General features: G+C 41.1%; 1 protein-coding gene across 2 annotated transcripts in view; it reads right to left on the bottom strand.

The window, feature by feature from the left end:
* The window catches only part of pcdh11 (protocadherin 11), a 141,250-nt gene extending 125,564 nt beyond the window's left edge, over positions 1-15,686 (bottom strand). The window contains exons 1-3 of one of the 2 annotated variants that reach the window (XM_037261414.1): positions 15,029-15,686; positions 9,669-10,248; positions 313-2,820 (exon numbers count right to left, since the gene is read on the bottom strand). In XM_037261414.1, coding sequence (XP_037117309.1) covers positions 313-2,820; positions 9,669-10,208 — 3,048 coding nt within the window. In that variant the 5' untranslated portion in view covers positions 10,209-10,248; positions 15,029-15,686. The remainder of the gene's footprint in view (positions 1-312; positions 2,821-9,668; positions 10,249-15,028) is intronic. The other variant, XM_037261415.1, reaches the window with a different exon arrangement.
* Positions 15,687-24,015: the final 8,329 nt, after the last annotated feature.

Here is a 24,015-nt window from a genome sequence, read left to right on the forward strand (position 1 = left end):
TAATTGAATTGCTGCTGCTAATCAAGCTCTAAATGTGAACTTAACCTACCACATGTAAATGATTATGCAATTCTGATTGCTTACAAACGAGGAGGGGGCATACACAATTATGTTGCCTCACTCGTGTGTTGAATTTCAGTATAATTTTCAAGTGCAAATTACATTCATGTAAACATTTTCTTGGCTTATCCCCGAACGTATTGGTGCTGCATACCGCCACCTTCCTCCTGTCATATCAACTACCTTGTGGCGTGAGGTGTAGTAGGGAAGGGGACTATTGTGGGTGGGTTGAATAAGGAAGTCATGAATTACCTGTCGGGTGGCGATTTGCCCAGGAGTCTTGAATCCTCCCTGACAGCCGCAGTCTGAGACACTGTATGGGTCGGAGCTCGTCGATGAGCACTTGGAGAGCGTGTCACAGCCCACCACAAATGTGTTGTCCAAAGGGAGCTCCTGGATCACGTGATGCTTCTTTGGGGCCACCGGAGTCTCCGGTTTGATTTGAAATGTAGGTTGAGGGGACGCAGATTTGTAATGCTTGGCTAAGTCCGGGCTGTCAGGTTTGAAGGTGGTGGGTGTGGTGGCCCAGTTGTACTTCCCCATGGTTTGCTCCTCTAGCTCCACAGGGAGATCCAGCGTACCGTTAACATGCTCATGTGTGGGGTCGTCAGGCTTAGATTCATCTATGGTCACAAAGTTCAGGAGGAGGCTCTTTGGGGAGCGCTTCTTTCTCTTCTTCTTCTTTTTGATTTGACGGTTCTCTTGGTTAGGTGACACCCACTCGCCACTCTGCTTGCCCTTCTGTACCACTTTGTGTCTGGGTGTCTGTCGGCAGCGCACCAAGGCAGTGACAAATATCACCAAGATGACAGTCATAGTCCCAGCGATGATAGCTATGACAACAATCACATATCCGTTAGCCTGAGGTGTTAACTCACTGTCCCCTATGTTTCGGTCCAGTGGTGTCTCCATACTTTTCTGCAGCTGTTCTTGGATAAACGTGGCATTTGAAACAGTGTCATTGACAAATAAGTGAATGAGTGCAATAGCTTGTAATGATTCTGGCTGCCCTAGATCTTTGACTTTGACAACCAGCCTATGCAGTCCTTGATCCGCCGCCACAATTTTCTCCTGCAGTGTTATGTTGCCTGTTGTTTTGTCGATGGTAAAAAGCCCTCGAGGGGAGACTCGAGATGTGATGATGATGCTGCTGGTAATGCTATATTGTAGCTCAGCATTCATACCCGTGTCGTTGTCAATGGCAAACACTCTTGTAACAACGTCACCAGGGGTGGTGGTGGTCCGCACGAGGTCATATGAGTAATTGGAAGCAGGAACAACAAACACGGGGCGATTGTCATTTACATCAACCACATTTATAGTGACCTTGGCATAGGAAGAGCTAGGGGGTTGACCTCCATCCACTGCCTTGACCATAAATGTGTAAGAGCTCTGCTGCTCTCGATCAAAAGTGATATTGGGCTTGATTACACCTGTTTGAGGGTCAATGATGAAATGATCTTTCCCATTCAGAATGGACAGGGTTACAACAGCATTGTCTCCCGCGTCTGCATCTGTCACTGTAATTAAGCCCACAGTTCCAAAGAGTGGAAGGTTTTCAGGCACATAGAAGTTGTACTCGGGGTGTGTGAAAGCAGGGCTGTTGTCATTAAGGTCCTGAACGATTAGCCTGACAGTGACATTGCTCTGTAGGGACGATGAACCATTGTCCCTGCCTATGACAGTGAATGAGTACTTCTCCTGCTTCTCTCTGTCCAGTCGTTTGCCAACGGAAAGGATTCCTGACCGTCTGTCTATATTAAACCCATCGGGTGCATCGGGGCCAAGGGTATAAATAATCTCTGCATTATGTCCGCTGTCTGCATCAGTGGCACTGATTTTTATTAACTGTGAGGACGGGTCATTATTCTCTGGTATGGAAAGTTGAATTTCGGGCTGGGGGAAGATGGGCGCATTGTCATTCTCATCCTTGATTTTAATTAAAACCATAGCTGAAGTGTTCAAAGGAGGCGTTCCTCTATCCGAGGCCACTATCCTAATTGCATATTCTCGAGTTGTCTCATAATCGAGGGGAGCAGCTGTCTCCAGTAAAAACTGATCATTAAAGACAGGCTTCAGCCGAAATGGAACATCATGGTCAGTGTAGCAAGTGACTTTTCCATAGAGATCTGCATCTCTGTCTGTAACTGTGATGAGTGCTATTTTGGTGTTGAGGGGAGCATTCTCAGACAAAAGCACAGTCCCGTTCACCAAGTTGATTATGTAGCGAGTGTCAATGGAGGGAACATTGTCATTAACATCTGTAACATTTATAGTCACCGTGGCCCTGGAGGGTGTGGAACTGCCATCACTTGCCAGAACAATAAGTTTGTGAACAGGAGTGAGCTCCCTGTCCAGTGACTGCTTTACAGTGATTAGTCCCGTTGTGCTGTCAATGGCAAAGTGACGTTTGGTCGAGGCAGAGATCTGGTTACTGAAGGTGAAGTGGATCTGGGCGTTGGACCCTAGGTCTGCATCCGTTGCATGAAGCTGAACAACTGATGTTCCCGTGGGGGCATTCTCCGGTACCGTGACTTCCAACTCGCTATGCTTGAAGACGGGACGATTGTCGTTGACATCGGAGATGGTGACTTGCAGAATAGCAGTGCTGGACTTGGGAGGGTTGCCACCATCTTCTACCTTTATCTTCATGACAAAGGTGTCCTTCTGCTCACGATCTAGGTTCTGCTGAACGATCAACTGTGGCCACTTGTCACCCTCAGGCGTCTCAATGATGTCCAAGCCAAATTCTCCGACACTCTGAAAAGACCCAAACAAATAAATAAATAAAAATGGTCACATCCTCGCTCTTACATGAAATGACAGTATATACAATACAAACTTATGGTTATTTAAGTGTATATGCATACTATCAGTCCCTCGTATTCGTTGGACTGTGATACCGATACTGTCAAGTGCTGTTAATGTAGTTCTTTAGGTTAGTTAAGCATCGTACTGTAATTTCAGTGTCATGAATGAAAAGAGTACAATTTATTAGCAAGAGATATCTTGAAACAAGACAGCAATATTTACTATGATCACATCACAAATTCAAAGCATACTCATCAACAGCCAACCTCAAAGCTCCAGTCAACACAAAAAATGCAAGCTGTACAACATACTATATGTTAATTGATTGATTGATTTTTTTTTTTAAATGTGACCATTCACTATAATCACTCAAGACCCCAAGTCGGTTTACACAACTTTATTAAAAAGCATCGTGGTAAATATATTACAAGTGAAGTAAGATTAGCGACCTAATTCAAACACACTGCAAGACCAAATCACGTTATTTTGTGATGTGAAGAATCTTAAATGTCAAAACTGCCTGTCTTTTTCAAGATGTGCTTAATTTAAGAGTATAACACAGGGGAACAAACACGTGATACCTAAAAAGAAACTGTACTGGCAAAACTGGCGGTAGTTGTGAACTTAATTGCATTCATCTCCATAGATACCACTAGTGTTGAGAATTTCCAACAGAATATGGTATGGTCCTATGCACAGATCCAAAACGAAGGGGGCAGATGTAAGCATAGGGTGGTGGGGAGGAGGGGATGGTGTAAGAGAGAGGGAGAGGGAGAGGCTGAGACAGAGAGAGAGGGAGAGAGAGAGGCAGAGAGAGTGAGAGAGAGGCAGAGCGAGAGAGAGCGAGAGTGTGTGTGAGAGAGAGCGAGAGAGAGACAGAGAGAGAGAGAGAGAGAGAGGAAATAAAAAGATCAAGCCCATGAATGAGCTGCATGCACATTATGAAACAAAGAAGCCCTTTGAAGCTCTTTCAGTCAGAAGCAGTTTCATGGTGAAAGAAGAAAAAGGGTTCTCTTTAAAAAGATAAGCTTCATGCTGCACATAATGTTGGAAGTGATTACTTCCATCTAGGCACAGCCATCAAATGTGATTAAGATACATACATTTTCCTTGTTCAAGTCAGGATACTGTGTACACAAGACTCCTTGAGGGTTTATAGAATTTAGGACCGTCCTTGTGCCAGCGTGAAGTCGACACGTGGGAACGTGCAGGTGCAGCATGTAAATTATTGTGTCCTCACAAACAAATTGCTTGCAGAGAGTGTTGTCAACACGATTGACAGAACTACTTAAAAACAGCCACCACAGCAACAATGATCTCAGAGTACCTTTTCAAGTATATTATGGCATGCAGCAATGCAGAAATACGGTTTTAACAAAATTTGTGAAAATGTACAGAATTTGTGAAACTGATTTTTAGTCAAATGCACTAGAGGTAATTCTAGCAATAATCTTGGGTCTCTATTGCGTATCAATACTCTTCAATTCTCTGTTCTGTGAATGGCTTACAGCATCAGCACAGAATTAGTGCAATGCTCTTTGACATATTCATATTAATTAATAGTGGAATGTTGAGTTAGGCTGCATCAAAAGGAATGTTGCACAATATTTGAACCAGCATTTACTTGATGCTCTTGTCTTGGTTTCACACAATTTTACAGCTGACAAGACAGCACTCAGTGCATTTCAATAAGTCGAGGAGAGCTATCACACAGGCTGCACACTCCTGAATACGGAATTAGTGTGGTGGATTGCGATAAGATCTCAGGCGGGCCAAGGGAAGGCCAAAATACTACTAGGAATCACTCACTCGAAACCCTTAGGCTGAGAAAGAAGGACAAAGCAGCTCCAAACTGCTAAGTGTGCAGACCACGTCACATTGTAGGTTGCTCTGGTTGTCACTACACGTACAGAAAGGCTAGAGGAGTTTAAGAATGTCAAGGTATTTCCATTCATACCACACAAATGAGCTAATATTTTTTAGATGATTAGATAATTATCAGGGCACTAAGGTGGACGTAGGAGTACACCATGTAATCAAATCTGCCTAATTTAAATGAAAATCGCTGTGTGATGACAACAGAGGAAGTGTTAGCAGATGATGAGCAAGGGATGACTTCTCATCCCTCTTCTCCAGACAGCACCACAGATTATCAGCAGATGCATTCTTCGGTCAAGATGATGACCTTGTTAAAGCTCAGAGGAGATTGAGATTTGGTTAAGAATATATCAGAGGGACCGTAGTGACGATAATCACCCTCATGTAAGCCCTTGCACCTCTTTATAATGCTGAGAGAAACCAGCCATGTTTATATTATATTCCACAACCGCCCCCTTTCAGACCACTGTGGACAAAAACGGGATGGTCATGAAACAAAAGTGAGGGTGAAATGTGACACGCTCTAATTGCTGTAAATGCCAGAGAGTTGTTTAAAGTGTCTAAACATTTACAACAGCAGTCATGGTACAGATGGAAACCTAGTTGGCCATAGTAAAACACTATGCACACAAATAAACCTGACAGTACGTAACTTGGAGGCGGCTCTAGTGGGACAGGAAGCAAATGCATTTTGTGGGTTCTACACTAAACCATGTGCTTAATTTACGAATATAGACTAATCTAGAGTATGGTATGGCTCTATGCACAGATCTAAAAAGAAGGGGGAGGATGTAAGCATAGGGTGGTGATGGTGGTGGTGGTGAGGGGGGGTCTAAGAGTGCACAGGAGGAAAGGGAGAGAGAGAAAGAGAGGTAGACAGACAGACAGACAGACAGACAGACAGACAGGCAGGCAGGCAGGCAGGCAGGCAGACAGAGACAAAAAGTCAGTGAGAAAAAAGAGGCAAGGCATGCATAAATAATCTAATTGGGTGTGTGTGTCTGTGTGTGTGCGTGTGTGTGTGTACACGCGTATGGTTGAGTGTGTGTGTGTGTGAGAGAGAGAGAAGGAGAGGGAGAGAGAGAGAGAGAGAGAGAGAGAGAGAGAGAGAGAGAGAGAGAGACAGAGAGAGAGAGAGAGAGAGAAAATACAAGTAACAGGCTCTTGTCCATGATGATAGATTAGTGAATTATAGCAGTTGTTGACTGAAAACTAATACGATCAAACATTAATTGAACGGATGTATGTGACCCCCCGCTAATACTAACTCAGGAGCTGAGCCCAGCAGGGGTGCCTCATTCAACTCTGCCAAGGCCACAAATGTGCTCCAAAAGCAGCCGAGCATCAAAGTTTCATCCGAGGAAAAAAAACATTGACAGAACATGACTAATGGGAGGGACCCTATCAGAACGAGATGAGCTGGGAAGGAGCGCACTTGTATTCAAGGGAGATCACAGGCTGAACCATAGTCTGCCTTTGAGCCTGCGGGACTCTGCAGCATTGTCCCCCCCCATGGCCTATCATGGAGACTGTGAGAAAACAAGACTGCAAGACTTGAATATGGAGAAAATAAAATGTTCCAAATAGAACGATGCACAACAGTTTGGGTAAGTGGCTTTGCAGTGCCCGCTAGGAAAATAAGAATATACTAACATTAGTTTCTCATTCCTCTACAAGCGTTATTGACACAACTTATCAATTTTGGTGGTTAAATGTGATTTATTAAATTTGACTGAGACAAAGAAAAATAAAGACAATTATATCCTCTCATCAAGCAGACTAATAAGATGAAGCAAAAAAGGTCAACTTTTGGCAGTAAAAATTAATATTGATACTGCTCCACCAAGAAAAATTAAAGGTATTTTAATTCTGCTTTCAATAAAATGTTCAAAACTGTGATGGAGGTTGAATTTGTGCTGAGAGATGCCATTGCAAAGCCACATAAAAGAACCAAATTGATGATAGTAATTTCCAGATATCAGAGAAAGTACAATATTTGTATATATCTGATGCTAAACAGCATTAGCGTGAAAGCCTCTCTTTAAGCATTGAGAGTATTCAGACCAAAACCACAACATTCCAATGTACACTGGAATGAAGGTCAGTGGTTGAATACTTAATCGAGACGGCATTGAGATCGGCCAATTGACTTGCAGAAATCCACTTCATCGTGCAGTTTATCAGTGAGACATAGCCTTTATAGCCGACAGCAGCACATTGATCTACACGGGGTGACTTGAACAAGACACCCACTTTAAATGTGTATGAAGACGCTGACACAGATGAAAGTCGGTTTAATGTAGTGTATGATGCTGCAAATTCATTCGGTGGGATAAGAAAAGGGGTCAGTATGAGAGAAGCAAAGCCAACCTTCCCAGCAAAAAAAAAAAAAAAAAAAAAAAAAAGCTGAATATCTTTGGGTCCTAAGTATGTTTCAGTGATGGATACTGCGTTATCCCAGGAATGAATACTATACAGTGATATTATCTGCTTCTTCGTTTTTCTCCATTCATGCATGGGATTGCTTTTTTTGACCTTGACCATTTCAAAAGATGCCTATTTCTGCAGTTCAGGTATTGTGACAAACACTCCATTGGACCACAGCGATGCCAGAAACACTCTCAAAAGCCTGATTACCAACTTTTGTTTGCTGTATTGAAGCACTCTGTGGGACAAAATTACACAGTTACCCTCTTTAGCTTGGGAAAAGTGTAAAGATGCACAGAGATGTTTTGTCGTAAAACTCGGTCACATTAAATGTAGATTGACAGTGAATTTGTAAAGCACAATGGTAGCAATTATCACATTGTTGCCTGCACAACACAAAAAAACTGGGCAAACTACAGTATCATTCTGAGTGTGCTTTTCAGAAAAATCTCACAGGACCCTATATTGGTAGTCCAAAGGTGGCTGAGCCGCCAAGAGCTATTCTTGGACTTGCTTGCACATTCTTTCCCTACTAAACACTTGGCTTTCTCCTACAATGTAAATAAAAAAGAAAAGAAAAAAAGAAAACATACCAGAGTTGGAAATGTCTCTGGCACTTTTTAATGATCCCTGCTAAATTTTACATATGGAACCAGGAACACAAGAAGATTAATCACAAATACGATATAAGTATAATGAGAGAGAATAAATCAGGGATACTGTGCCAAGGATGCTCTTAGAGGAACTTTCTGTGAAAGATAATACAACCGCAGCCTGGGCGAGTTTTAGAGCGCTTTATATTGTGGAAAAAGGACAAAGGAAATTATTGCAAATGATCATTGTAATGAGCACATTTGCTTGGTGATTTTCCAGGCATGAACAATTCAGGACATTGCGCTGGAGAGACCTTGGAAGTAGGGAAGACTCTTTAAAAATGCAAATTGCTTTTACAGCAGACAGGGATGTTGATGATTACGGCTTTACCAAAACAATGTCAACTTAATTTGCGACTCCAAGATGGACTTTTCATTTGTCTCACTATGTATATCCCTTTATTTACAGTGTCTGAGATTTCCTCCAGGGTCCTTGTGAACAGTTAAATTAAACTTAATTTGTGTTTTTCATCAATTGCCAAGGCGTGTTTTCCACCATCTAAAATCCGGGGGAAATCCTGTTTTGTTCATATATATGCTGCACTGGACTATAAACCGCAGGTGTTTTAGTGTTTAACTTCCATATGTAAGAGAATATGCACAAATCATACAATATCCTAAAAATCCTGAAAATCCACAGATAAGCCACACTGCACTATAAGCCACAGGGTTCAAAGCGTGTGCAAAAAGTAGCGGCTTATAGTCCAGAAAATACGGCAGGTGATGAAAAGTTTTCTCTCATTCTGCATAAGGCGTCTGTTTGGATAAAACTGTACAATTCTTCTTTACCAGTTTTAATGTAACATATTCAACCCATGCAGGGAATTGGGCAATTCGCTCATTGCTGTGTCTGCATTTTCTGATTTCTTTAAATGGTACGCCGGCATTTTCTCATAAATTTGCACATGGAAGCATTCATTATTTTTATGAAACATTGAGAACATGATATATCTATGGTATATATAATCAGATTTCAATGTAGGATTATAATTCTGTATGGGAATGCACTGCAGCCATACAGCAATTGAGAGATCAGTAGTAAAAGTGATGTTGAAAGGTTTGAAATGGCGGGGAGGATTACCAGTTTGCTTTAGGGTTAAAAAAAAAAAAAAAGCCAAAACCGTGCAAATAGCCAAGGTAGCATACCCTGTTAAGCACAGTGGGATGCAGCGGGATGCTTATTCACTAATGGGGTTGCTGATGAGTATTCTTTATAGGTTAGTGTCTGCTGCACAGGACTGCTTATTTTATGAATCACAAAAAGACACTAATGTTCACTAAAAGTAATTAATTTTACAGAGTCCATGGGGGAATCAGTATCCAAGCTTTACTACTTTTACCTAACTCACCATTAAAAAACACGATGTGAACGATAGCCTTTGGAATAGATGTGACTGAGGATATACAGTAACTGCCGACAGTTTGACTTTACTGGAATGATTTGTCAAGAAAATTCCTATTTTGATTGTTTGTTCGTTTAAGCAAATCATCATTTTCTATGGCCCGCAAAAACAAATCCTGCAAGTCAACCAAAACTTTATATTGTCGTCTGTAATAATGTTGAGCTATACCTTTTCTTTTGTTACAGAAATTTGAAAAATAATTGAAAAATATGCTTGACTTCCGATTTCAAAGCCAGTCGGTTTGCTGTGTATATGTAAAAATATGATGAGGCAATTTAACGTTTATTTGGTTTCACAGACTTAATAGCACTCTGAGGGAAATTGCAACTACAATGTGGCACGCACCTGGTGCAACAACAGGCCCTTATTAAGACAAAGAAGAAGTCCAATTAGACAAAAACATTTAACAGTAGGATTGAACAGGGATCATTCTCACCTTGACCAGCTCGTAATGTTGGATCCCATTGATTCCGACGTCGGGGTCAAATGCAGAGGGCACCGGGTACCGGGTGTTAATGGCAGTGTTCTCTGGGATTGAGATGTTTATGACCGTGGACTGGAAAAGGGGGGCGTTGTCATTGACGTCCTCAATCAGGAAGCGGATCTTGACCAGTCGGAAGATCTCGTCAGGCAAGACAGCCACCTCTATTTCATAATAGCAGCGTTTCTCTGCGAACACCCCGGAGCAAAGCTTCTCCCTGTCGATCCGGTGATTGGTTGTAAAGATCTCCCCCGTGTTGGCCTCCACCCTCACCAAAGGCACGTCCCCTGTCTTGTAGACAGGCTTGAACTGCAGGGGTGAGGACAGCCGGATGTTTGGGTCCAAGTTGAGGTCGAGATCCCTGCGCAGGTTCCCAATGCGGACGTTCTCCGGCTGCTCCTCCTTCACTGTGTAGTCTCTCTCCTGGGCCCGGCATATGAAGACCGTGGAGGTGAGGAAGACCACCAGCACATAAGTCTGACTTGCTAAGTTCATACTCAATAGTGGATGGCGCTTCACTTCCACAGAAGCAATTCTGTCTCGAGAGAGTGCAACAAAAACACAAAGGGGGAAAGGACAGATAACGTCAATGCCGGAATGTACATTTTGTTCAAATCTTGCTGCAGTGGTGACCTATTCATCTAAGCAAGTTATGAACACCCATCCCTCCAATGTCCTTGCAAGCAAATTAAAGGTAATTTTACATTAACCTTTGCTAACGTCCATGGGGCAAGAGAAGACAAAGGTTAACATTTCACATCTTCTATCAATCTATGTATGCAAATTTAATGAAACGTGTCATTTTTTTGGGTCTCAACAATATGTGAACTAGTGGCAATTAAATAGTTTGCATTGACAGATTGGGCACATAAGACCTTCCATTCACGTCAAATGCGTGTGAATCAATGCGGTGCATAACTACAGCTCATAACTGAGCATCAGCTGAGCAGGAGAAGGCGTTACGCATTGATGCCTGCATGCATGCACACACGCATCACTGTGAGTTGTAACACTTGACAGAAGCTATTAATAGACAGCCTAATTTGCTTCCAACGTAAACAATTGAGCTCCCGAATATTTTGTGAACGACCATGTGTAGTGGAACGAGACAGACAGCTATTTGGAATTAGTGTGAGGATTTTTCAGATACATTTTTGTTTTTCAAATCACACTATATATTCCCCTGATGCGTTGTGTTACCATTTTTTTAAATAGAAATGAAATGCATTTGGTTTTAACATTGCAATGAATTGTCCATTTATTAGACTGACAATCAATATGCTGCTGCAGTTACTAGGAAACGGATGGACGGTGGACAACATTCATTTGAATGACGACAGTATGTAGGAGATTAAAGGTCAATTATCCTTTTTATTTTTATTTTTTAAGATGAGCACATCTTTCAGAATTGTGCATTACTGTCCCGTTTTGGCACTTCTTTTTTTTAGCAGATTCAAATGGTCCGGAAGAACTGTCATAACATGGATGTGACTCAACAACAGCCCATCATTGAGGTCATGTTCATTTTTTGTTTAAAAACCCTTATTTCTACAACAAATGTCTTTCTATGACATTGAACCAATTTTGTTGCTCTGTACGTGCAATGATACTTGAATTCAGTTCAGTCCAATTTAAAACACAAAAAACTATGTAGAAAATAAAGGTGGACTGCAGCTAAATAGCCACTTTTTGTGACGTGATTCTTTCGCCAGTTGTGAAACTTGGTATTTTGCAAATATTACATGTCACTGAATGATTTGACAGAGAGATTAGTTGTGTTTTAAGTAAGTGTTTACTAAAAGAAACATTGTATTGACGATGAGTCAAAAATATTCTATTAATATCAGCAGCCAATGAGAATTTTACAGTGCAACAAATACACTGTAGCTCTTTGGGTACAGGAATAAAATAATGCTGAATGAATTTCCCAGCTATTTTACAAGATTAAAAAAATAACCTGTAGGAAAAGGCATGCATGAACACCTAAATTGCACTACAGGGGTCCTCTTCCTTGGCAAAGCAATCCCACTCACTGAAGCCCTCGACCCACTGACAAATGGGAATTGATTAAAAATAAGAATTTAATTTAGCCATTTTGAATGGCATTAATTGCAAGGAGTTTCTTTTCATTCGTGTTATAAAGCGGCCGCACGAGACTTATTAAAGAACAGTTAGACGAGAAGACAGCTGACATTGATCAGTGTGAGGATTACTTAAATTGTATGAATAGCACAAGTAGTACTGTGCTGCTGCATCAAAATATGGATGGGTTACACATCCCATCAGCAAGTGTGGAACACTTTGAAGTGTGTGATATCAGATGGTGAATCACTTTACTGTGACGATCGCAAAGCACTCCAAGGTGCATGATGAAGTTTGAATTTAAATGAAAAGTGATTCACCACTGTGAAAATGAAATAAAGCAGGGAGGATCAAATAATCATCTATTTTGTGTATTCCTCATAACATGACAATAGTTTTCTAAAAGTATGATCGGGTGGATGTGTGTGTGTATCTGTATTTGAGTGTAAGTAACTTGGCAATGTTAATGTTGGCTGAGAATAATATTTTACTAGAACTCAAAACACTTCCGCATAGTGGACACTAGACTATCAATCCCAATCATATTACGTCCAATAGTTATGCAAGTAAACTTTGAGATTTGCAGACATGTACAATTCTGATAAATATATTGACTGAAAAAAAAACCAGTATATAAAGCAAAAGACTGGTCATGTTTTTTTTTTTTAAATCAGTTAGAAATGGTATGAAGCACCATTACATTTGACTAAGAGGTGATTCTAATACTGTACTTTACCCCTCATTTAATGTACCTTAGCAATTGTTTATCTTGGTATGATGCAGTGCAGTTCTTCACCAATTCAAACTCGAGCCGCAGCAATATAATCAATTAACAATATCATCTTACTTGAATCCTTTGTTTCTAGAACAATATGCCAACATTAGTGCATTTCACTACATACAATTATCCTGTCTCTTCTGTTTTGTCCACGGGGGCAGGGACCAAGGCAACCAAGAGGATGAGCTGGTAAAATATAAGTGTCACTCTGTGTGTCTCCTTTGCTTACATTTTAATAGTCTACAGAAATGCTATTTTAAGGTCCAGACGGCTGGTTGGATTCAGTCAGTGAACCCAAGCTTCCCTCTTGGGAGACAACTTGAAGAGTAGTAGGCCTGCACTGGATCACTTTTCGTGACGGCATGACGGGCAAGTCTTCCTGCTGTTTGGATTTACTGGCTGAGCGGAAGGCCAAATATACTGTACAATCGCTGTTCACCCCAGAAGAGATCTTAAACAATCAAGTGCGTTCATAGCCTAACGACCCAAAAACAATGAGACTTCTTTATCAGAGCAAAGTTCTTTATCATCATTATGGAAATGGGATTTTTAAAAGACTTGTCTTGGGGTCAACAAATTGAACAGCTCTAAAGATCGCCAACAGCCTGATGAAACAGCTCCAGCCCCCCCCAACAATTACAGATAGCCGACACAATTTTCCCTAAGTACCCAAGGAATAGCATATGCTCTCCCTGCAGAAATTACGACAATGGGGACATTAGATAGTCCTCCTGGAAATGGACAGAGTACCGGAAAACAGTTGTTTAACCTTGACAAAGTTGAATATAGGCTAAGAACTTTCGATTTCACTTCAGAGTTTACTATAATCGAAATGTATTTGTTTAGCAAAAAACAAAATGATTCAAATAAAATATTTTGCAGTTTGCATTTTAGTTTACCAGCCACAGTGGCTTTTCCTGGCAGTTGTAGTGATTGAGAAAACATAAGTTCTGTAGTTTATATAAATCCATGTTCTTACCCTCTGCTTTAGCTACATGACAAATTGATACGGCTGTAATATTGGGCCTCAAGAGGACAGTCGATGTTCATCCATCACTGCTGACAAAAGTAAACTTTCTCACTCTAGTGACTGTGTCATTGATAACAATAATGATGATGTTAACAAATTAACAAGAGATGTCAGTTTAATACAAAAAAAAAAAGAAATCACTTTTAACAACTGTGTGAAACCTTGCCAAATGTTATGGACAGCATATGCTTAAACAAAGTGAGCACACTTCAAAATAAAATACAATTGTTGAAGGGAAAGTAAAACACCATCTTTGCTTGGGTCGGTCATACAAATATTTCAGTGGCTTACGTAGTATACCCTCAACAGCCAATTGTTTTTAGGTATACGTGCAAAATAAATGACATGTATCAAAATTTTTACCATCATATATGCATCCTTATTTTTTAAGTGTAATTGTAGCAGTAGTCTGACATTTATAAGTGCATTGCATCCTATTGAGACATTTATTGATAGCGCTTGTATTGAACGTCATTTTATTGTGTGGCGTGTGTCATGTATACTATATAATGAGTGAACGTGGAAGAGGAAAGACTTTTAAAGTAAGCTCTACGACATGTTAGAGAACACACAAGCCACCCTTCCCAAGCCATGAATTAGTCCAATGACACCTTTTCATGCATTGGCTTTCTTACTCTTTCAAAATGGTGATAATGTTGCACCTGATGCTTTAGAGTTGATTGCTGTGGTGGGAGCTTTAAAATAAACTGTACTGCAACTATCAAAAAAATGGCACCTATCCATGTTGCAATATTATTTCAGCCAAATTTAGAAATGTGTCTGAATATAATACCATAGTGAGGTATTAAACCCCCTACATTTCAGTCATCTGAAAGCATGATCGTACTGTCGAAAATTTTATGAGACCCAAACAAGCCTTAGTGGTGATGACAGAAACATCACGACGACTTGTCTCCTAAGAGCAAAATGGAAATTGGTCTGGAACAAACGGATTGCCCCCCCCCCCCCCCCCCCCCCCCCCCCCCCCCCGAGGTCACAGAGTAGACTCTGACAGCTCCACACGGCTGGACCCGGATGGCGCTTGTTGCCGCGCACCCACGCAACGTGCTTTGCAGCCAAGATGCAGAGAGCGGCGCGCGCTAGAAAGTCGAAGCACTTTCAAAAATTGAAGCATAAATTAATTATGATATTACTATAATATGTATATTTTTCCACTTGTAAATATCTGTACATCGAGTGCACATAAGGGGAAAGCCAGATTTACCCTTTGCTCAGCGAGGATCGGGACGCAATTTACTGGCTCAGTATCGCCTTAATATATGTCCACTTTGAATCGGTGCGCTATGGCGCATTTTTGGTTGGAATTTGAATGTCGCGTGAGCTCGGCGATTGTTTAAACAGACACATAATGTCAAATAAATTCCCACCCTCTCACTAAAGCTATTAAAAAGCAAAATGTCTTACCTTTTTCGCTTGGCTGGGCTGAAAAATCAGTTAGTGCTGCCTCCGCGTAAAGGCATCACTGATTTTCAAAAAGGAAAATATAAAAATAATAAATAAAGTGCCATGTATTGAGCTGAAGTGGAGATTAGACGAGGGCAATAATCCTCGTGAAGAAGAAAAAATAATGCCAAGAGAACAAAACAAATATCCACTACAAAAACTTATCCATGCGCAAAAATCGGTTGTCCACTCCACGAGAGATGGAGGAAAGAAACACGCACACAACTTTGTTTATAAATGGAATGCCAGTACAATTCCTCTTCAGATGTCCAAGCTTCGTTTTTCTCACTGTATCTAATTAAGTCAAAATCGAATGCGCTAAAACGTGTGTCAAAAACTTCCATCCAAAAATACACTTCTTGGTGAACACTTGCAGACACTCAATTTTACAATCTTGAGCAAACAAACAAACAAAAATTCCCAAATAAGAGGGATGTACAGTTTGCATCGCCTGCCCGCCCCCCTCCCTCCTCCAGATGGATCAAACTGAGGCTCGGTGCAGCACACTTGCCAGAGCCGGGATAGACGTTTCGCCGAGGCGGTGCGCTAAACTGGAAACGTCTCGGTAGTATTGGGTGAACTCTCCGTGTGTGCCCACCTCTCTCCCTCACCCGCTCTCCCCGCTGCTGACATCACGGAAGGAGGAGGAGCCAGCAGAAAACTCGGGCGCTGTAGTCCTGTTAAAGCCGCACTGCGCTGGTGAGAAACTCACGCTGGCTTGAGAGGAGAGGAGAGGAGTGCAAACTGGATGCGCGACGCTACTCCTCCTCAAATCCAACTGAAAGCGAGAGGGCGGCAATGTTCACTTGTATTTTCATCTTCCCAAAGTCCTTTTGGATCATTGGCGCCTCTGCATGAAGATGAGCGTTGTGCTTCTAACTCTTCATTTTTAATAGGGCTGAGGCAGGGAGGGGAGGGGGGGGGTGATAATGGGTTGTTCACACTTCCCATGAATAGCTATTTATCAGACACTTCTGGTGGCACCAGGAGCCGTTCAGGTTACATATAGTTTGGTTTATACTCACAGAGCATCTTAGAGAGATTGACGTGTTAGGTATAATTTAAAAACAATTTGGTGGAAATGATCAAGCACATAGAAATTAGCTTGGCAAGGTAGACTCAATCCAGTCCCATCGGGTGAGTCTGGTAGGGAGTCTGATCCAGAGGCGTAGCCAAGCCGGGGCGAGCCGGGGCGGCGCCCCGGTTAGGACTCCCTGCGCCCCGGTTGAAAAAAAAAAAAAAATCGAGCTTTTTCGATTCTTCATTTTCATGCCGTTTTTTTCTTTCGGTCTTGCGCGAATGTGCTTGCGCTATACTATGTGCGCGATGTTATCCATTCACCGTTTGCCTCCCGGACCCGGATGTTGTTTTAGCGATCAGCGAACGGCGTGGGTGATGTTCGATTTTTTTTCCTGTGGGCGTGCGCCCCTACTGGAAAAATTCCTGGCTACGCCTCTGGTCTGATCAAGCGCATTGCCAAGGCGGGGCTAACATATACAAACAGACAGCAAAACAAACCAATCAGTGGAGAGTGACCGTGACGGTGGGAAAAAAAAAAACTTGAAATAAATGCTTCTAGTGCTGAAGGCTGCTAACTGTGTTCTGGGTTTTTTAAAACTCATTTATTGCTGAATGAAACAAAGTATCATCTCTCACGCACAACACTAGATAGGAATGGATTTATGCCTTTATTTTTTACCTATATCAAATTATACATTGTGAGTTGCTGATTTAGTTCAAAGGTGGCAGGAGACCCCCCCATCCAAAATGGATGGATACGTTTTTCCTCAGGTCTCAGAATAATATCATGATAAAAGTTGTAATGTATTTAACGTTTGTCTAGAGACACCAACCGTATTAAATTTGACTAAAGCTGATCAAACATGATCTGTAAAGGAACTCAAACAAGATCTGTGAGTCTGCCAATATCAAGTAAGTCAACCATGAAACTTTGCCACAGTGAACAGGAAAACATCTATGTGGTAGTTTTTTCACTTTTAAATTTCCTTATCAAACAGGGCATTCAGTTCATAAATGACTCATTGCCTTTCTCATATTTCTCCCTTACTCAGTCAGCATGGCGCTGGGCATTAGCACCCCATGCACATGCTTTAGACCAAAATAATTTCCGCCCACTGTTAAGTAGTATTGATCACATCTCTGAAAATAGGCTGGGTTGCTACATAAATAATAAGATGGTCAGGCTACTCTTTTGTTTTGTCACCCATACTGTATTTCTCCCATGCATGAACTATAAAGGTTTGGAACATTCTTCAAGATTTTTCATAGCATGTCACAGTATAAAACGTGGTTCATACTGTACGTTTCCAGTAGAAAGGAACTCTTTTTGAAGAGCCAGAGAATATTGGGAAAAAAGGCCCCATTTTACAGAAGCTGACTGTTTCCACGGTAACTTTCAAGAACCACTTAAGTTATACCCCAATGAGTTGAATCTCTCTCTATTGCCTCATTTCTTTCAGTTTTCTCTCGCTTTTTCCAAGATCTCTGGAGGTAGGAAAGATTTGAAAAAGATGGAGTGGACAGAGAAAGGACAATTCAATATTTACTTTTAGCTTCTTCGCAGCAGAGGTAGAATTTCAGAGAAATAGTGTCGGGACCCAAGATAGACAAAAACTGCATGAGATAATATTTGAACTTTTCCCGCAGCGCGTGAATATGCAACGTGTGCGGCCCTAGTTTCCTCCAAAGTAGTGGATCAGAAGGAAGAAAAAGCTTTAGGCTTCCCATCTGTCATGTCGGTGCTGAGACGGTTGACAACAGACACAAATCATGCTGCATGGGCACTCATGTCTTACTACTGTGAAGAGGTTTAAAAGTAATGCCAACCATGTCCAGCATGAAACAAAACAAAAAAACTCAATCAATAACTCTGGCAAAAGGTAAGTTGTAATGCTGATGAAATAACATATTTCAGAGAGGATACGGGTAAAATAATCAAGAGTTTCAGTGCAATATTCATTTCCCACTGAATTGTCACTTGATATCCATCCATCCATTTTCTGTACCACTTAGTCCCCACGGGGGTCGCGGGCGTGCTGGAGCCTATCCCAGCCGTCATCGGGCAGTAGGCGGGGGACACCCTGAACCGGTTGCCAGCCAATCGCAGGGCACACAGAGACAAACAACCATACGCACTCGCACTCACGCCTAGGGACAATTTGGAGTGCTCAATCGGCCTACCAAGCATGTTTTTGGGATGTGGGAGGAAACCGGAGTGCCCGGAGAAAACCCACGCGGGCCCAGGGAGAACATGCAAACTCCACACAGGGAGAGCCGGAGGTGGAATCGAACCCGCACCCTCCTAACTGTGAGGCGGACGTGCTACCCAGTGTGCCACCGAGCCGGCCTCACTTGATATCATTGATTACTATTTTGTAAGTATTTGTAGTTTGATTTGTATTTGATGCATTACCATGCCCTTTGGTTTGGCCTCAATTAATCAACATCAGAATGGCATGAAGTTTACTTCCAAAAAAACTACAGCTAATAATATCCTGTCAGATCAACGCGAAGCACGCTTAAAGCAAAATGAACAGAAGTCCTCACGAGGCCAAGAAATCTCTAGAATAATGAAGGGTCCAGCAATGAGTGGCATGTATTTGCAAAACACCAATTAGAGTAACGCCAGACTTCACCTAATGTCCACTGGCAAAATAATGTGTGCCTACCGGAGAGATACATGATGTTGTTACATGACAGCTAATTAATTCTCTGTTAATGTCTTGCAGAATACTACAGGCTGCATAATAAAAACATGCATTGTCGTGAGCAGATTTGCCCGACTTCTCTGTAGTTTTGTAGTGCCATATATGTGCCCTTTGCAGCTGCTAGAGAGCTCATTATTATAACAAGAGTATTGCAACTGGATAATATTAGGTGAAGCCTGTGTAAGACGTCTGAACATTACATCCACATTAAACTTAATAATATGCACCTTTTAGAAATTGTGTATGACAATAGATATCTTGATGTGAATTTAAAACTACACATACATAGACTCTTATATTAATGATTACAAAAACATGAACAATGAATATGGTAACTATCAATGATGTTATTTTAGGGCAGCTTTGACGTGAAGCCTACATTGGGTGGTGGTGTTTCAACTGTGTTACACTGTACCTTGGTTGGTTGATTGATTGATTCACCATATAAACATTGGCGGAAGTAGGATTTTTTTTCCTTGGGGGACATGGAAAGGGCCAAGGATATCTCAGGGGGTCTGCAAAACAAAAACAAAAACAAATGACTAATCCTCAAATTTTTCAAAAAAACACTGATAAAGATTCCATGTGTGTGATTCCAAAAGTCAGTTATCTTGGCTGGCACTCGGTGGGGCCAAGCATATTTAAGGCCCTCAGAGGCCCCCCCTCTAACGCCGCCACTGCGTATGAACATCCACCAAAATAAATGTAAAAAAAAGAAATAAAGGAAAAGGTCATCTATAAATGTCTTAGTTCAGCACAGTTTCCATGCTCAAAGGAAGTAGGATTGGTTGGCCTTTGAATGTTAACATTTTCAAGACATAGTAACTTTTGTTTGGTCACTTTTTTAAACTGGGAAATTATTATCAGCCAACATGTAAATAGACCAAGACAACACCTCACATCGTTCTTTGTTGTGCACCAGAGTTTGGCGATCAATATGATATATATATATATAGAGAGAGAGACAGAAAGAGCAGGCATGCACAAACACAAACACAGACATACCCACGTATACACTGGCGAATATTAACACATATACGTATGCGTATTTTGAGGGTATGCAAATAGAGGATGCTCCAGATGTTAAGTAAGTATGAGACATTGGTCTCATGGAACTACATGTTCCATGACAGTCATATTTAAAGAGCATATAGTATTTAATCAAGGTGAGGGGATGCAAGCATGCCATACACATCCAGGAGAGAGATTCACTTCGGAGCCAAGGGGTTTAGCCAAGATCCTGACTGTACTAATCAATTTATTCAGCGACTAGTAGCCATACAGTTTATGAACTCAAACTGTTCCCTTTCTGCGCCAGGCATTAAGTTGTTAAGGTTTTCTGCATTTCAAGAGGTAACAACAGTTAAAACAGCATTTGTGTGTTGTACGATGTGGGCAATATACATGCTGTGGTGATGATTCCTTCCATCTGTCTACTGTGAAACAGCCTGCGGCAACATTGTCAAATGAGAGTGTTTGCTTGGCAGTACACAATACATTTCGTTGTAGGTTTATTTTCTATTTTTCTGTTTATTTCCTCTACTTCTCACAAAAGTAGTTGGGAGGAAACCTTAGAATTTAGGCTGGGGAAAACAATGAACCTTAGCAATATTGCTGGCCGAGTCCTGATTAATAAAGATATGCAACGCTCGTTTAACACAGTGCCAGCATTTGACGACGCGTTTGCCTTTGCATGGTGAAGGTCACTGGATTGATTTTAGATAAAAATTTTATGTCGGGAAGATTTTGATCTTAATGACTTGCCTTTGTGAGGTCAGAAACAAGCCTGGCAATGGCAACAACAAAAGTTAGTTGAAAATAAATTGCATTGATCTGAATTAAAGGTGAGATGATGGATCTTCAATCAGTCAATGCTCTGAATCCTCAGAGTATGGTTCTTATTTTGTTAGTTTTTACTGCAGCCAACTATTTTTGGGTTGTAACGGAGAGAAAAAGAATTGTGCTTTCGATAATCACCAAGGAGTCATTATTTGCCACTCATCCTCCCCAGATGGCCCAATGGTTGATGTTCTTGTCACGTTGAGTTGCGTTCCCCCTGCCTTGAATGGGCTGTGTACACAACCATTGTTTGATGAGTAAAATTGAAGGCAAGTCTTGTAAACTGCAGATGCCCCCTTGCCAAAGACATGGCACTGCAAAGACAATGCGCGCACACATCTCCTTTGCACTCTTGAGACTTTAAGCTCCTTATCTTGCTGCTTTAGAAAGGAAGCAGACTGTATTGTGCTGGAACGAATGCTACGAAGCTTGAAAATATACAGTTGAACAAAAACAAAAGGAAATAACTTAAGACCAATTAATCTGTGACAGTAACGTATTACAATTGTAGTTTTTCTCTAAAAAACAATTATTTGTCTATTTGTTCCTCTCTCATTTCTATCAGCTGCAACTTCAAGCAGTCTAGCGTGTTTGGGATCGCGTTGCGTCTCACTGGGCATTTCAGCACATGGAGCTGCCCCCCTGACGCAGAAAGACTGCGCTTGGCGTAAAAATGGGCATATCTTCAGTTTAGTGCGGGGCAAGTCTAGTCTTGGGTTTTTGTGACTTTGGTAGACCATGCTGCGAGGGACCAAGAGCATTTTCTACTACATTCCCCGGACGCAACAGAAAATTCCATTACAAAGACTAAATTCGATTTTAGTCTCAGTAAAAGTAGGTCCAACTTGTGGCGCAGGTGGTGTATTTCGATTTTAGTGTCTTTGATCAAGGTGAAGGCAGACAACATTGGTGCTTTCATTGTATGTTTCATTCATAAATATGACACCAGGGTGGGATAATACCTGTAAATCAGTTGAACAAATTATAATCTTTACCATTTAAATATTAATATAATAGCACTCCATCACGATTGGTGGAGGGGGGATCATACGCAGACACATGATCAGGGTGCAAGGTGGTCTCCAATTACCCACTTCACATGCACAGCAGGGCTGACCACAGGATCAGTAAAGGGAGATCTTGCATTTTATCTGCCAATGTCATACACAGACCCCAGCGAGTTCATTCCTTTTTCCGCAATGTCAAACATGGCTTACTCTGCTGTACGGGATTCTGACCACCCTTATTTTAATGTAAATGAGGGTTGCTGCCAGGATTGGCCGGTAAAAGACTACTTCCATCCCACAATGGCGCACAAAGATACAAACACGCCGTTAAGCCCAAATCTACAAGTGCAAAGTTTCGAAAAACAGAAAAAGAAAACACTACCCATGCGCACAGACTCTGCTTCGTACTCGACTTATGCTGGGAATAAAATAGGACACTATGTGTCTATGTGTTGGACTTAAAACACAGCTGAATTTAAATGAAATTCAACATGAGATGAGGTCTAAGATCATCAAATTTTTGATCAATTCATGTAAATGATCAATTTTGCCTCATTCAAACTTCAATTGATGGCCAATTTGACTGAACCTTTGACCCCAGATGCCCTTGGTAGCTGATGTCAGGGCCACTATTGGTTCGTAAACAATAGCAATATTTTTTTTACTTTTACATGCTGTTCTTGTCTGTGCGCAACTGAACACAAGTGTGGCCTCTTCCCACATTGCCAGATGCTGTGGATAAACACCAATTCATATTCATCAATCTAGATGAATATGTGTATTGTTACAAGCTGTTATTTTCTGTTCTTGTTCTTGTCGTTGGGCGTCAGACCGAAAAAAAAATTGTTGATCTGTTTCCAAGAGTATAGTTATTTTCTGATACCTTTCTTCATTTCATGTCTTAAATCGTCTTTCATAGTATGGTGTGATGGATTAAAAGGAGACATAACAACAAGCACCAAAAGAGCATTCAACAGCAGGAGACAACGCAAACACGTTTGGATTTTCACTACCTCGCTGTCAGTGAGAGATTGTCACAGTGTATCACAATGGTTCTTCCCACAGAGCTGTGTGTGTCAGTCCATCAGTTATATTAACCATCTAAGTGGACCTCAATCAAGTGCAGTCATGGTGACGGGAATCTTGTCCGTCGTCAGTGTGTGTCCCCACATAAGGAAAATGTTCAGTATTGATTTCATGTCTTTGGAGACCCTACAGACTTCAAATGGAAGTGACAAGTTAGTGACTGAGCTCAGTTTTGGTGACAGACTCAAGTGGAACGACATGCAGCTTTGAAAAGCAGATGTTTGTTTGTAGTCAGAAAATCTGAGAGATGACTAGTAGTTGTTTGAAAAGTTATGGCCTCTTGCCAAGTTAAGATGCTGAGACAATTTGGCTCCTTTCCAGCAAGTCCTCTTTTCAGGGAATTAACACCAATGTTATGGTTCAATTTTTTCTGTAAATGTTTGGTGTGTTGCCATTGCTGTCTTCAATGTGTGTGTGAGCTGTCTTCAGCCGGCCAGACCTCTATAATGAGGTCAAATTGATAGGTTGGAGTCTGTATCCCTCGAGCCAATTTTGTTACGCACAAAATGGTTGTCTTGCATTAACAACATGATATGTGAAAATGGTCTATATTTCAAACTTTCAAAGGAGGCCATCATACAATCCCTCATGGTGTAAATGAAAGGCCGCATCTGATTGGTCAGAATTACTTTGCACATGTTCAGTTTGAAATTCATGAGATACCTTGAAGTAATGAATAGATTCTGAAATAGTATGTATCCAATCATACTATATTACGAGGGATATAATAAATTCCAACTAATAATGATAGTTGATATTTTTGAAAATTAAACAACATAAATGAAAACATACATTCTATATGTTCTCTTTCTTGTTGGATAGCTGTATGAAGATTTGGGAAAATAGAGGTAATGTTATGGGAAATAAGTGGTGTTAATACATTATATTTATTCCTAGTCAGTGTGTTCCGAACTACATTTCACCAACTTTGATCGCATCATCGCAACTTTCTCTCTTCTTCAGATGCTTCATTCCTGATCTTTAAATTGACATCCCTTTAGCAAACATTACCCATTTTTCATAATCTAGTCATCTTTGGAAAATCTTATTAATGTCCTTTCAGAAAGTGTATAAACTCATTTTTTTAAACTCTACCCCAAAGGATGAGTTTTATGCTGGAGGTTAACATGTATGCATAAAGACTGTCAGTGAATGAGGCCCATTGTTCTTCAACCATGATACAATGAGTAATTAATTGTAATAGAAAATTACAACATTGGTGCATCAGGACTGAATATTAACTTGAACAGTTCTTTCAAGCAGAATGACAAATTTTAGTCAGAGAAAA

The sequence above is a fragment of the Syngnathus acus genome, chromosome 10 (genome assembly GCF_901709675.1).
Source record: "Syngnathus acus chromosome 10, fSynAcu1.2, whole genome shotgun sequence".
Taxonomy (NCBI): domain Eukaryota; kingdom Metazoa; phylum Chordata; class Actinopteri; order Syngnathiformes; family Syngnathidae; genus Syngnathus; species Syngnathus acus.